Raw genomic sequence first — 15,163 nt, 5'->3', positions numbered from 1 at the left:
CAATGTTGGTCATGAGGTCTGTAAAAATTATGCTGACAAATTCTCACATGTGCTTGTAGGGCAGATATGTTTCAGAAATGAAGAGCTTGGCTGAATTCGAGCAGTTCTTGCATTAAAGGCAAGACATGAAAAGCAAATTACAGGGAGCATATTTCAGTTTTCAAGTCCCTGTCTGAGGGTTTGTCACAGAATGTTTTCCTTCAATAGGTATCAGTAACAAATAAAAAAGCTGTAGTCAACACAGGAACATGAACAATAACAGCAGATTTTTGTCTACCACCTTTTCAGAAGCACATAAATTATCTTATCTGAATTTTGCCCTGCCATCAACACTTTTTTCTCCTATTGCTTAAATTCTGACAAAGTTGTAAAGAGCTAAAATCAAAGTCTCATCACAAAAAATGTTACAGGAAGTAGTGTCTGCTTACCAGTCAAGTGCCCTGAGTGCTTGTACATCCTAATCTCCACACACAACAGTTTCACTGTCACACCACGCCATCTAAACGTTGAAAACTGTGCTTGAATCCCTCTGTCAAATCACTGAAGTATGCGCGTAATTTCAGACTTGAAGCCAAGGCAAGGTGTAAGTGATCTGCTGGACAGATACCTCTAATCTAAATGTTTACAGTGTGAATAGAATTAGAAGCAGGTTTTTGAAAATTCAAAGTGATCAAGAGTTTGGTATCTAGTTCTGCAAATAATTCTGCCTGTGCAGGGTGTCTCAGTGATTTCACTGGGAGTTCTGTGCACAGCTTTAAATGTCTGCTAATATTGCCAGACCGATGCTTGCTTTCGCGTTTCAGACAATTGACTTCAAACTCTAAGTCCTTCCTTTCCCTTGGGTTGTATCAAGAGTGCTCTTTGTGTATGGGATTCTGCTGAGTACTTTTTGAAACGCTACATATGTTGTGCGTTTTTTATGTAACATTACAGCGAGTTAAATGCTACTTTTCATTTACTTTGACTTTCCTCTTACTTAAAACCACAGGTTAGTTTTGGCAGGCATTAATAGCTCTTAAGTGATTTGTAATGTGTTTTTAATATGATCCTAGTTTGAGTTCAAAATTAATAAACATAGTGCTTAAATGAAACCTGATGTCTTTCTGCTTTATGTGGGGAAGTGCTACAAACCACAGGGTAAGGGTTGATGTATTTGCACAGCAATAAGTATTAAAATGAAAAAAGGATGTGTATTGGCTTTTTTCTACTAATTATTTGATGATCGTTTGGAGTTACTGGAGGCAGAGGGCGGCTAGTTTAGCCAATGGTTTCACTTTACTCTGACCGAGAACTGTCCAGACCATTACTTGCTGAAACAAGAACAAATGTTCTCTCTTTATGTTTAAAATTCAGCATCACTTAACTGTTTTACAGACCGTTCTTGCATGACCTAACCAGTAAAAGATTACTGGGTGAACTGAGGAAAGTGGTTTCCGGTTTATCACTTGGAAGTTACGTGTATTTGGCTGGGGCACATAGCACAAGCACCACTGCATGGGATCAGGACAGAGACAGGCAGGGGGGTGGGTTGTTTTATCAGTAGGCAAATTTTTCAACCACATAACAAAAGTTAGTCCACAACAGAAGTTGCATAGAGTTAACAACTCTATTCTCAGTATTCCCTGGCTTGGTGCTTTTTCTAAAGCTTCATTTCCTCAAGTTGTCTGATGCCATTAAATACACTTTTTCTCCCTATTATTTATAACTTTTAATTTTTATGTCTTGGAGAAACACTGGATAGTATGATATGTTGATTTGAACCTTATCAGCTCAGCTGCTAGTCACCAGAAAAGTAAACAGAAATATCTTGGAAAAATACATTTTCATTCTATGTAAGTATTGAAATTTTGGGAGTTAAACTCCTGCTTCTTCAGCAGCTGATATTGGCATTGCTGTTCCAACCCCCCTTTTCTGGAGAGGGTCTGAAAGCCCAGGAGATTGCTTACAACTAGCCAGAACTGTAGTTTGTTTGCATACATGGGTCCAGAGATTTCCAGTGTCTACTAGATAGAAAAATCTCTTCTCTCCTAAAGTCCAGTTTGTTTTGAAGTAACACATTCAGTTTTCATACTCAGATGAAAAATATAGTTTTATAGTAATAACAGAGATAAGATGGAGCTGTGGATGAAATTTTCCACAAGTTGAATACCTAGGCAAAGCAGAGGCCTGGTTTGCAGTCCAGGCCTGTGGTCTATATTTCTACCACGGTGGAGGGCTGCATGTTAAAGCCTAGGTGCTGGGTTTCATGTCAGCAGACTGAGCCATGGGACCCAGGCCTGGTTTTTAGGAGAACATTGCCTGCACAGAACTTGTTTAGCGAGCATTGGTCTAATTGGTTTAATCTAGGTTTTTTAGGTTTTGTTTGTGCTTAATTCCTTTAATCTGCATTGCTGTTGTGAGCACAACCATATAGAAAATGGGAAGAATAAATAAGCAAAGCATCTGAGCAATGCAGACTGGGCATGTTCTGCATTTGAAACATTGACTCATAACTGTACCTCTTATATCCTTAGAATTTTTCATCTCCTCTCAGCTCTTGCCAAGTTACTCATAACTGCTTGCACTACTGTAAATGAGGCCTGAGCAAGGCCAAGCACAGCAGACAAATTACCTCGCTTGCTTAACACTGATACTTGACTACAGCCCACTGAGCTGTAGCATTTCCCAGTCTTGCAGCCACACAGCACTGCTGATTCACACACCCTGTTCGCCGCACCACCCATCACTCCTCTCTGTCAGGGAGCCCACAGGCTGCCTTCACTCTTGTTGGCTTGCACCAAAACAAACCAGGGTAAATGTGTCTGTACATGCAGTTACTGCCATAAAATATTTCTGCTTTAATCAGAGATCATGTCTGAGAATACAGGAGACAAGGGGAGGGAGGAGGGGGAAAAAATGTTTGTCCTCAAATCTGAGAGGAGTGAAAGAAAAAAGGGAAAACCCTTTATCTGGATGAAAATCTTTTCCTGGTTGTTTTCTGGTAGGTACGGCAACAAGAGTTGTCTGATGAAGGGAATGGTAGGGGTAAACAGGAATCAAGAAAGTTAAATAGTTATTGCATTGGGAAACCTGTCACAGAGAGGAAATGGAGTTAGAAACATCACAGAGCAGAGCATGAGGAAGATATGTAACACCATCCTCTGACATACCAAAATGGGAGAAGGACCAGGATACGTGTGTAAGTGCTGTGACCTCTGACTTGTAACTGTGTCATCTTCCTTCAGAAATAACATTGGAATGTTCTTTTGTTATATTTGACGTTCTATGTGACACTGTACAAAGGGACAAAGTGGGCTTTTGTGTGAATCCAGAACTGGAAGACTTGCAAGTATTTTCTAGAATCCACAGTGAAATCACATGCGCATTTAAGCCCCAGTTCCAGAAAGGGAGTTTTGTGAGCAAAGGCCCTTTGTGCAGGGCTCCCTTTATCATTAGTTATCTTGCCAGCACAATTATTTTAAAAACACATTTTTAAAGCATTTCTTTCTGGAGACTGAATTTAAAGAAATGTAAATGCAGGTAGGCAGGATTTAGTGATGCCTCCAAAATCCTCCTGGCCAAAGGAACTCAGGTTTATGTGCTCCTTCTATGCTTATGTGCAGAAATAGCATCCAGAGGCACCTGTCTTTCAAGCATTTAACTACCAGGGACAGTTTTCTTCAGTTAGAGAAAGATCTGAGGCATGTAGCTAGCTTCACGTGTAAAGAAAGTACGGGCTCTGACCTGGCTGCTGCCACTCTGTTTGAAGATCTCGGTTGGGTGTTCCGAGGGGTGGCTCCAGGACTGGTGCCGGGTGGCAGTCAAAAAGGGAAATTGAGCATGGATGGGGAATTGCTAGGAGGGATGGAGAGCAGGGAAGGCTGGCACACTGCTCTCCAAACCTGAGGTTCAGCTGCACCTTGAAGTGTGTGTGTGCAGCTCTCTTTCCTTCATCTCAGAAGGTTGAGAAGTACTGCGGAAGGCCGGTGAAGGGTAATAAGGATCGTCAGCGATTTGGACCCTGTTCATGGAGTGACTGGGCAGACCTGGACTTTTCAGCCTGGAAAAGTGGCAAGTGAGAATGCTGCGCAAGACACGGAGGAAGCTCAGAATGTGCTGGAGAGAGCGTGTAGCAGCAAAGTGAGCATCGCTCCCCGCAAGAGCAGGGGGACATCGGATGGAAGCTGGTATGACAAGTTCAAGAGAAGCAGCGGACGGTGGCTCTCTGAGGAGCTGTGTGGATCTGCGCAAGTCCTTTTCGAAGACCGTTGTGGATGGGCTGCAGGGGAGACTGGACAAGTACTGGAAGGAGAGACCTGCGGGCCACTGAAGAGCCCAGCAGCGCCGGGGCAGAAGCTCCCCTGCGCTGAGACCACCAGCCGGCAGCCTGCCGGGGGAGGCGTGCGCAGCCCCTGCCCGCCCGGGCGTACGGCCGCGGCCGGCGGCAAGGCGCAGGGCCGGCGGGGCAGGGGCAGCGGCCCCCAGCCACACGCGGGGGCGGTGCCGGTTTGGACAGCGGTGCTGCGACGCCTCCGCGCTGGTGTGCCCCCGCGGCGGCTGGGCCGAGCCGTGCCGGGAGCCCGCCCTGCGCCTCCCCCGCCGCCCCCCGCCCTTCCCGCGGCCCGGGGGAGGTGGCGGGGCGGGCCGGGGCGCGCCGGGGGAGTGGCGCCTCCCGGCGCTCCGCCTGCCGCCCGCCGAGTCCCGCCGAGGGAAGCGGCGGTGCGGGGAGCGGAGCCGTCCCGAGCCGCGCCGTGCCCCGGACGATGCGTGTCTGCGGGTGGTGAAGCAGCGGCTGGGGCCGGGGACGCCAGCGCCCACTTCCAGGTACGGTCCGGGGAGGCTGCGGTACTCGGATGTGCGTCCGTCCGACCGTCCGTCCGTCTGCCTGGTGGCCCTGGCAGGATAGTCTCTGCCCTCCTGGTGTTTATCTCCTTACTAGCTACCCAGTTCTGTGCAGGCAGAGCTGCTCGTTTCAGGGGGATCAGAATGCCGAGCAGAGAGAGAGACTTCAGCCCAGCAGAAAAGGTGCTTGGCAGTGCAGTGGTTGGGTCCTTCTCCCTGTCCCCTTCCACGTATTAAGATGGAACAGGGTCCTAAAACCGTGCGGTGTGATCTTGCTGTGGCTGTAATCCTGAGAGAAGCTTTCCCCATTTTTCCTTATGCCCGTGGGTTCAATTGATGGCAGCTTTTTTGGATGGGAGGAGGGAAGAAGCATTCATTTGCCAGATTGTGATTGTAAGACTGCGTAAAATGGGTGTGTGGGTGGGACAGGTGTGTGTGTGTGTGTGGTGTCACCCAAGTGTTTACGAGCTTCTCTTTCGCTGGGCATCTGCTGCGTGTGACTGTTGTAGAACTTCAGGCGCCTGTGCTGAGTGAGGTAGGAGCAGTACAGGGGCAGAAGGAGAGTAATGGCTGTTAAACGACCCAAGACCAATGTGTTGCTTGTCAGCTAAGTCTGCTAGGTTGTGCTTAGGCCAGACTGTAAACAAAGGCAGCCCTAATAACAAGCAGTGCCTCCCTGTCTGCTCTGTGTGTGTAAAGCTAAATACAGCACTGGGGGATGAGGAAAATTCTTTCAGCAGAGTTCCCCTGAATAGAGCAGAGGAGGGCTGACTTCTCAAAGGGGAAGAATGGCCTGAAAAATCAAGAGAGCCATGAACAAAGAGGTACTCTGTGCCTCAGTCAGCTATCCATCTAAACAAGGAGAGTTGAGGGGGTTGCTTTCAGTGAGATTGCAGCCGCAGCGTGCTGAGATAATGTGCCGTCTCTGGGAAATGGGGACTTGGGCAGGCAGGACCGGGTCTCTAGTCTGTCCCTTTATTTTGAAAGCCAAGAGCAGCATTTGAGGGATTGGTCCCTCGGGCTTATCTTGCAGCTTCCAAATGAGATGTCTTGGAGAGAAGCTGGTAATCAACAGAAAATCAGTGCTAAGTGTACTCAGGACAAGTAGCTAACTGGTGAGCTGTGCTGGAGAGACTTCGTAGGTAAGACCTAACTCTGATTTTGGATCAGTGATAGGGATATCACTCCTTTAAACAGGCAGGACTGAAACAAGCCACTGTAGGTTTTGTTAACTCTTTGTAAAAGAGGAAAGAAAGTACTGGTTTATGAAAGTGTTAAGCTCACAGCGGTGCCACATGCTGAGTGAAATGTTTTTTTATATGGTACAATGAATCCTTTTTGGTTCATGTTCTTCATGCTTTCTTTCTGCTGAGGTTTTTGGGGACAGCACAGTATTTTGTGACCTGTGCTCCAGTTGTATGAGTTATCTAAACAGTCTTCGGGGAATGCAGTGATTCACCGTACCTGTTCATGGTCTGCAGGGTGAGCTGCTGTCACACCATGTCAGAAATGACAGGCACAGTTCAACACTGGAGCCCTATCAGTGAAGGAATGTGAAATGAAAAAGCTGAAAACATGGGAGTTTATTTTTGTAACTTGGAGTACTTAAAAAGTGATGTTTTCCTGGGGTGAAGATAAGAAGCTGTGTGTGGATCATATTGACAGTTTGTGCTACATCACTGTAAGGGTCTGGTGTTATGATGACTCTAGAGCTGATGGAATTGTGTGGGTGGTATCTTTCTTGGCTACCTTTGACTACATGGCTACTTGGGCATCGGTGTTACCCTTGAAAAAGTGCTGCAAAGCTCCGTGGTTAAAACTTAGTAGAACTGGTTCTCTCAAGCACGTCTGAGATGGATCATATGTGAAAGGGTTAAGTGATGTTTGGGACCAAAGGTGCTGAACTCTTTTGATAACAGAGGCGCATTGTGGCTCTAAACTTTTCTGAATATCAAGCTCTAGGTGTCTTGTGAAGACAGAGGTGATGTGAGAAGTATTGGGTGATTCGCACTCCAGAGATTTCCTATCTAAATCAGAGGGTTTAGAAACTTTTCTTTCTGCACAAGGTGGCAGTCAGTCAGCTAGTACTGTTTTTAATTGGAGTGTCATTGTGATGGGAGCTCAGTTCAATCAAGCTTGTGGTGCTCACTTGACTCTTGCACATCCTTGATGTGGGTGTGTCGTTCTTAGCAACTGTGTCCCTGCGCAGTTTGTAGAGTTCCTTCCATTAACTGTGATCCTTCTCGCCCATTTGGAGAGATTAGTGTCAAAGCTCCAGTGCTGAGCAGGTTAGCTGTCATAGGAGATTTAATTTAAAGCACAGTCTTCAGAAGACAGCCCTTGACTTTTGGAGATAGAGATGATCCAAACCATTTATTTCCTTTTTATCTTTATGCAGTGTTTCTAAATGAAAAGCTAATTTTGCGTTTGTCTCAACATGTCCTCATTTGAGTGCTGTTCTGCTGTTCGGTAGCTGGTTGGGCAGTAGGGGAAGAAGCTGTCAGTTGGGAGAGGATGCCTGTGGTTCACTGAAGGAGGCAGAATTTGTGATTGCTCGTACTTAACCATCTTTTCCCAAATGTTAGTAGATACACAGGTGTACTCTGCAAGCACTGACAAGTGCCCTTTGCTTGGCGTGTGTTTGTGGGACTGGGATTGAGCCACATCATCTAATAAACACTTCATTAGAAAATAAGCTTGCAAACAAAAGTTCCAGAGTGTGTTTTGCAGCCGCAGTGAGGACAATACATAATTTACAATCAGGAGGCAAAGACTCTACCTCTAGCCAAAAGCTATTGCTAATTTCTCCTCTATTATAGCTGCTATGAGTAGTAGTATTAAAAAACACCTGTATCACTACAGTGACAAACGTGAATGGATGGTATTCAGTATGGCTGTATTTTTAATTAGAAAATGAGCAGGATCGTGGAAAGAATACAGCTCAGTCTTCCTACGCAGCTCTAGAATAGCAGTGCATGACTCAGATCCACGTATTATGGCTATTTTGGTTTTGGTTCATTAAAATGCGTCTTTTCCCCGGAGTAAAATGTTCCTCAGATCACCTGCCCCTCCCATGGGGTCAGATACTCTGCTTGCGTCTTGTCGCATCTGGAAATAGGGGCAGAAATACCAGGTTACATGCCAGTAGAGAGGTGAGCCTCGGAAGCTGTGACTCTGCATCAGCCAGCACAATGAGACATTTAGATTCATAAGCAATAGGACAGAGGATAAATATGCTTGAGTCAGACTGGGGAGGGGTATTTTCTGAGGTAATTGCTGTCGTTGATAGAGGGCCTGGTGCTTTTCCACGCTGACCTGACAGTACCTGCCCATCAGGGCTGGGAGTTGATCCTTGCTTAAACATCCTGCAGGGGTTCAGACACTATTAGCCCCTATTTACAATGGTCCTTTCACAACCCAAGCTGGTACACGTTTGCTCAACACCTTACCTACTGTGACTTGACTTAATAGGCGTAATTGTTTCGAGGCGAGGAGACGTTGACCCATCGATTGCAGAGCCCAAGGCGCCACCTTCAGTCGAGCGTGGGAACTGCTGCCGGGTCTTAAAGCCCGACACAAACCATTAGATGCAGCGTGTGAGGGGAACAGATTTCTGCTATGGCCCTGGCTAGACTAGGGGGAAAAAACCTCTTTTCAGTCAGTTTAGCTAGACTTGTCTTCTCCTTGATTTCCCAAGGAGCCAGTCAATCTGATTGGAGCCAACTGTTTTACAGGTCCCTCATACCTCAGACCCAGCTCTAGTCTAGAAACCACTGGCTGATATTCAGCCCAGGTATAAATGGGTGTGAGACAAGTATAAGTGATCTGGATACAGAGCTGTATTTGCTTGCTTAACTGCCAGAGTGGGAACATCCCTTTTTATCTTCAGCCTAAACACTGGAAGGTGCCTTTTGTGGTTGTTGTTGTGTAATTTTAACTGAAGCCTTTCGGTTACTAAATATGTCTATAAATATCAGTAAAATTCTGTACTGTTCATTAAAACATAACGTCTTAGCAAATGGAAAAATAGAGATTATGTGAACTGTTCGCCTTAAACCAGCATTTTTTCTGCATCATCTAGATGGAAAAAGAGGCATTTAGTGATGAGTATTTAGGTAGAACGAATTAAATTAAATTAGTACTGTTACTTAACACTATTACAGCTTGCTGTTGTGAATTATAAGTTGGCTGTCCATTATGATTATAAAAGGGAATGGTGTTCTCTTCTGAAGGTATTGTAGGTTTCACCAAAAGGCCAAGCATGGATGTCTGCAAAAAGCAACAGCTTTTGGATTCGGAAGGTGTCTTGCTTTGATGAGGTTGGAGAGGGAACCGTGTCAAGAGAGCTTCATGCTTAAGGCTAGTACTGTGCTTCTGGCATTAATACAGTGTGATACACCTTCTGCACCCCTTTTGAAAAAAGGTCTTGGAACTTAATGAAAGGAAATAACCCCACACTAATCCCTCTTTGTACTGTCAAGCAGAGGAATGCAGTAATGAGAAACTGAGTGACTTGACTAAAGCCACGTGAGGAGCTTGTGGCAGAGTCAGAAGCACATCCAGGCTCCCAGGTCTAAGCACTGGAATGATTCTTTTTCTGTTGACTGTAGACAGATGTGTGAACAGTTCTTGATGAACCTGGTTATCACTGTGAACTAGATCGGATCCACACTTAGCTACTGACCGTGCAGATGCAGAAAGTTTATGTTTTGGCCTTGGGCACCTGAGCTGGATTAGGATTACAGAGGTTCGCATCCCTGTCACATAAAATGAATAATATTCCCCAGGGTTAGTGGGAGTCTAGTACCACATTGAAATCAGTGATACTCTTTGATGATAGTGCAGGGGAAACTGCTTCCATCTCTATTAACATCATCAATTTTCTGTTTCTTCCGTTTGAGGTACATAGGAGGCAAAAAGCATGCTGTGAGAATGATGGAGTGTCAGGATTCTGATTCAGTAGTGGGGATGGCATAGCATGGATGACATCACAGGTCCCAGCTGTCCACCCCACCCCATACCCCGTTCCTGGACAGCTGAGCCACCGTGAATCAGCTGCTGAATCACTCCATTTACAGCGTGATGTTTTGAAGTAAATCATCCCTGCTGCTTGCTTGCCTTAAAACTCCTGACTGAAAACTGCAGCAATTCATCAGCTGACTGATGAGCAGCCGCTCAGCTGTCCGCTCAGCAGTGCGGGAGGTTGGGATGGTAACCTCCTCAGGTCTGTAGAGCTCTGCACCTTGCTGGTGGATGGGAGCCCTGATGGAGCCAGTCTGCAGCTGGCTGAATAGAGAGGTGGGATTTTAATCTTTTATCACTGTAATATTTAAGAGCCCTCTGTTCACAAGAGAACAAATGGCAAAACTCCTCTGTACTTCACTGAGTGCAATTAGGGGAATGCTGTGTAATTCTAAAAACCCCCTCTGCTTCAGTAAGTTAAAAAGCATAAGGCTTTGATAGTGTGCTTGTGTTTTCTTTGCATTTGATATAGTTGTACTCTTATTTCAAAGCTCTCAATTTTGCCGTCAGCAGTTCCAGCCAGCTTCTTAACACTTTGTGCTGGCTAGCCCATAGGCCGTCTGCCTCTCCTGATGCTATTTGATTTTGAACAAAATTTAACATGTAGGACTGGGGAGATCATACTCAGCTTGTGCATTGGTGTGGGTTTAAACAAAGTGCTTGGAAGTCAGTCTATTTACAAATTTTCCTAAAGGGTGGAGGGAATTTGTTTCTTAATACGGTCCCAGTATTAGTTGTCTATCAAAATTTCTTTGCTTCCAGTTCAGCTGTCTGCCCATAAATTTTGGTAGAAAAGAGCAGCTTACATGTGTTGTCTGTTTTTTCAGGTGGATGGTATTTCATTGCTGGCTTTGGCTCATCTGAGGCCTTTGTGCATCCTTTTCCATTTCATTCATTCTGTAAATCACTCAAGCTTTACAGGAGTCACTATGGAGCATGAACTGAACTTTTCTAGAATCTCTAGTGGCTTGTGACATATAATTACTGCTGTGCTAATCCATCATGTCACTTATAAAAGATACTTATCCTCTATGGCTCATGTTTTAAACTTCTCCTCTAAAACCAGGAAAAAAACACAAGATATGGGACTATCAAAAAGATTTATAAGGTTAAAAAAACCCACATTTATAGAACAGCCTTATTTTGAACTAAAAATTGAATTTAAATGTTAAAAGGACATCATCCAGATGAAGAAATATACCATAAATTAAAAGATAACTTAGACGTGAACTGAATAAGAAGATTAATCGGTCAGCGATGGAGCGCACTTCATATAGCATATTTTTTAATAATTGTGGCCTCCTCAGTTTTAACCTACAGATGGAAGTCTCAGCTGCATTGTGATCATGGTAAGGTACAAGTGTGTTGAGAAAGCTAGTATGTTCTACGTGTGGTGATCTTTTCATATTCCATGTTTCAAGGTTGCTGCCTTTGTGTGTCCAGCAATACAGACAAATTGCTTTATATGTTTTGGTAGGAAAGCCGGAATACCTTGGCCCGGGTAATTTTCCTGCAGTTGGGATTTTTGCCTTGATGCAGTTTGCCTGCATGTACTTGCTTGGCACTGCAGCAATGCTGTGGCATAGCCACGCTCAGCATCGTTAGACTCGCATTGTTATTCCTGCCCCACAGAAGAAGAGCATAGGGAAGAAGGAGAGTTGATTCTTGGGGCTTAAGCCAAGGGTACATGGATTGACAACACATCAGCATCAAGAGGGACTTGTTTGTTTTGATCCCTTTTTCCACCCTTGCAGATTTTGAGAAATTCAAGGCATTCTTAAACTCCTGCACTTTTCCTAATGCTCCCAAGCATATGCACAAATGTACTTGTATCCATCACACTTTCGGAGTTCAGTATTCAAGGACTTTGAGTGATTCAGGATCCACTAGTAAGTGCCAAAGTCCTCATATGTGCGTGATCAGTCAGCAGTGCTGCATGTGGCCTTCCCACATCATCAGCTGGATCTATTTTTAGAACTAAGAAAGAGTTCCTTTGCATGTTCAGGAGGAAAATGCCTTTCATTGAAATTCACTTTCAGGTTTGTTCTTTGCTTACTGGGGTTATTCTTTTTCCTTTGCAGTCTATTGTTGCCTGGGTAATTTTTTCAGAACTTTAAGAAATTGTTCATCCTCTGCTGTTTTAGTGAAAATGAAGAAGTATCTCAAGGCTCAGTCAGGTTTGTTATGCGTTCCTGAGGTCTTTGCTTGCCCTGCCAGAGTCTGCAATTCACTGGTCTCTGCTGCGTGCCAGATGTATTTCTGCTGCTATGTTGCTGTCCAGCAGTATCACCTATGGATAGTTTTAGTCTCTGTTACTCTGTGGTGGATTCCTTCTGAAGTGCTCTTAATGTTGCTCTGGATTTCAGCCAGGAAAAAGCCCATGTCACTCCTCTTTCCATCTCCTATGTGAGTATGAAATACCATTCTGTACTCGGCCTCTTACAGGCTACAGTTAATAAGAAGTATTTCTAAGGAGGACAACTTATGGGAAGGAACTGTAAGTCAAAGTTGGTGCTGAAGTCACATGGCCATAATTGCATGGCAAATTCTTCATGGAAGAATGGAAACAAGAAGACTTGAACTGGGATAGTTCTGTGATCTTTGTTTCTGCAAGTAAGGTGTACGCAACACCAGTGTGGGAGTTTTTCAGATTTCTTCTCAATAGCTTAAGCGGTAGAATTTCACTTTACTTTTCAGTGCAAAAAACAAATGCTTTGTGAGCAAAGTAAACAGGCACAGGTGTATGGAATGCGACCGGTGGCTTCTTGTGTGGTGTGCATTTGTTTTGGGTAGCCTTGGTCACTGTGTAAAATACTCCACAGTTTTCAGAAACACTTAAAGCTGGATGTTGCTGGCAAGCACCTAGTCCATCCTTTCTTTCAAGATGTTAAAACCGAAGCTTGTTCTGACTTGCTCAGACTTTCCGAAGTTGGTGCAAGCTGTTAAAGATTCTTAGTCCTTTCCCCAGCAGTCTTTTGTTTTGCCATAACTCAATTTTCTAACAGTGGCCTTAAGAACCATGGGGGGTGGTAATCACCTGCTAAATGTGATTTGGGGTTTCTGACTGTATAGTGAAGCAGCTCTGAGGGGATGTAATTGCACACCTGAGGCTTGTATCTTCTATGAGAAGGTGTGCCTTGGGACTCAACAAATACAGTCACCGTTCCTCTGGTGTAGGGATGTAGTATGGAAGATACCCGTACATAGCAGAGGAGCTGAAAGTGTTTGCCAGTGGCTTTAAAGACACCTTTTGTGGCTACTACTGAGCACCTCAGTGGGTGCTCCTATAACGGATATGACTATCCATATGGTTGCTTTTGTTTTATACACCTGACGTGCAGACTGAGCTCTTTAATGTAAATTAAAACAAACCAATGCAATTTTCCACTGTTGCTACTTGAAAACTTAGCTTTTTTTTCCCTGTTGCTGAACATAAAGGTTTGGACAAGCACTTGGCAGCCAGGAAGCTACATCTGATTCCTTTAGTTTTGCCAAACTGGAACTCAGCTCCTGCAAGGAAGTGGTGGGGTTTTGAGCACATTGTCTTTGGCTCTGGCGCTTTCTATTTACACTACTGTTATTTGGAAGGTTGAGACTTCTTTTTTTGTCAGAGGCTAGTTAAAGTCAGAATTTGGACCTTAATGCCCAAGATGTCACGTTTTCCATAATGATACTAAATGCATAAAAAAATCTTTTCTTCCTCTTTCCACAATGCTGAGAGTTATCGACTTCTCTTTGTCACAGGAGAACATCACTGGTAGAGCCAGGAAATTATTTCATTGCTCTTTCCTTCAAATTGGTTCTTTAACCAAAAAAAAAAAAAAAAAAAAAAGCCACTCTTTTCCTTGTTTAAAAAAAAAAAAAAAAAAGAGAGAGAGAGGAGAGAGACGTGTTTTCTGTGTTAGTGATAGCCAAATGTTTCCAGAGCCCAGTTAAAAAGTTCCATTTTAACTCTGAGGATGTTTTTCACTAGAATCGTATTTCCTGTCTTTTTTTCTGATTGCTGCTTGTCAGACATTGTGTTGCTGTGGTTCATCAATATTTTTACATCCCAAGTCACTTCTGCTCTATATGTCAAGGCTTTGTGGACCAGATTCTGCTCTGTGACCAAATTTCAGTTCCGCTCGGGTTATTCTGAAGGCAGGGTTTGGTGTTAACTAAGCATGCTGCATTGTGTCTCCACCTCCTTATAAAATACAGCAAAAGAGTCAAGGTCAAGGTAATAAAGGAGTCCTGCTGGAAAAGCACGTGTTGTATGAATCATCCTGTTGGCTATGCTATATTTATCTCTGTCACACTTTGATATCATCCCTTTTCATCGCATGAAGAATGTGTCCTGTGTCTTGTTCTCTTACAAGCGAAATCCTCAGTGTCTGAACAGGGAGCATACAGAAAATCTCTTAGTTGGTACAATTTGATGTTTCACTGATGCAGAATTGAACCACCTCTGTCAAGCAGCTTCCAGAAATAGCAAAAAAGTGAGCCAATACGTACCTTTTGGGGCTAGACTCTGGGGAATTTTATTTTATTGTTATAAATCAGTATGTCTACTAATGTAGACCTGATGATTTATTTTTGTTTCCTCTTGTTGAGGCACTGGGAGGCTCTGTGTGTCTCAAATTTAGTTTTGTCTGAAGAAAGATCAGTGTGGTCCTGGGAGTAACTGTTGTGCTCAGAGTTAGGGGACTGCAAGCTTCAAACAGGTCTCATGCCCTTTGGGAGTTAGTTATTAGAATTTAAGTATTGCCTGCTGACCTGGAAAGTCTTGTATTTTAATGGGCAGTAATATATAGTGGGAATGTCTAAAATATGTTGAAGAAAAATCATTCTGTGATTCACACCTGTTCCAGTTCTCACTGTGCTAGAAATTAGTGGAATGGTGGAAGTGGAGGTTTTTCCCCAAACACTGTATCACTGATGAAATGAGATACTGCCTGAGTCTGCTTTGGGTGATGAGGGTTATATGAAATCACAACTAATTGCGGACTAGGCTGGCTAAAACCACTGCAGATTCCAGCCTCACCCTGAATCGGGGTGTTTTGGTTAATGCAAGATCTGGGTTGAAACAACTACCGACGCTGGGTTTTTTTCTAGTGCCAATATTGATGTCAACTTGTTTAGCTCATGCAAACTAGCCTTGCTCACTTTCTCTGCAGAGTATTACCTGGGAGCCACAGGACTACAAATGTTTGGTGGTTGGCGGTGTTTACATGCTATCCACTACTGCTGCTTTGCTACAGTAGTTCAAAAGAGTCCTGAGTTTTGGTGCAAACAGAAACTTTCAGCGCCAGTGAGCTGCAGAACATTTTGGATTTGTTCA

The 15,163-nt window shown here is 44.1% G+C and overlaps 1 protein-coding gene across 2 annotated transcripts in view; it reads left to right on the top strand.

Annotated features, from left to right (window-relative positions):
- Positions 1–4,633: 4,633 nt before the first annotated feature.
- Positions 4,634–15,163, top strand: part of RASGEF1B (RasGEF domain family member 1B) — a 31,209-nt gene continuing 20,679 nt past the window's right edge. Inside the window, exon 1 of one of the 2 annotated variants that reach the window (XM_040583717.1) lies at positions 4,634–4,803. Coding sequence is in view for 1 of the 2 variants with exons in the window: in XM_040583707.1 (XP_040439641.1) it covers positions 10,075–10,119 (45 nt within the window). In the remaining variant the exon portion in view is untranslated. Of the gene's footprint in view, positions 4,804–10,054; positions 10,120–15,163 lie in introns of those variants that run through there. The other variant, XM_040583707.1, reaches the window with a different exon arrangement.

This window comes from Falco naumanni, chromosome 1 (assembly GCF_017639655.2).
Source record: "Falco naumanni isolate bFalNau1 chromosome 1, bFalNau1.pat, whole genome shotgun sequence".
In the NCBI taxonomy this organism is placed as follows: domain Eukaryota; kingdom Metazoa; phylum Chordata; class Aves; order Falconiformes; family Falconidae; genus Falco; species Falco naumanni.
This window is presented reverse-complemented; position numbering and strand designations above follow the sequence as displayed.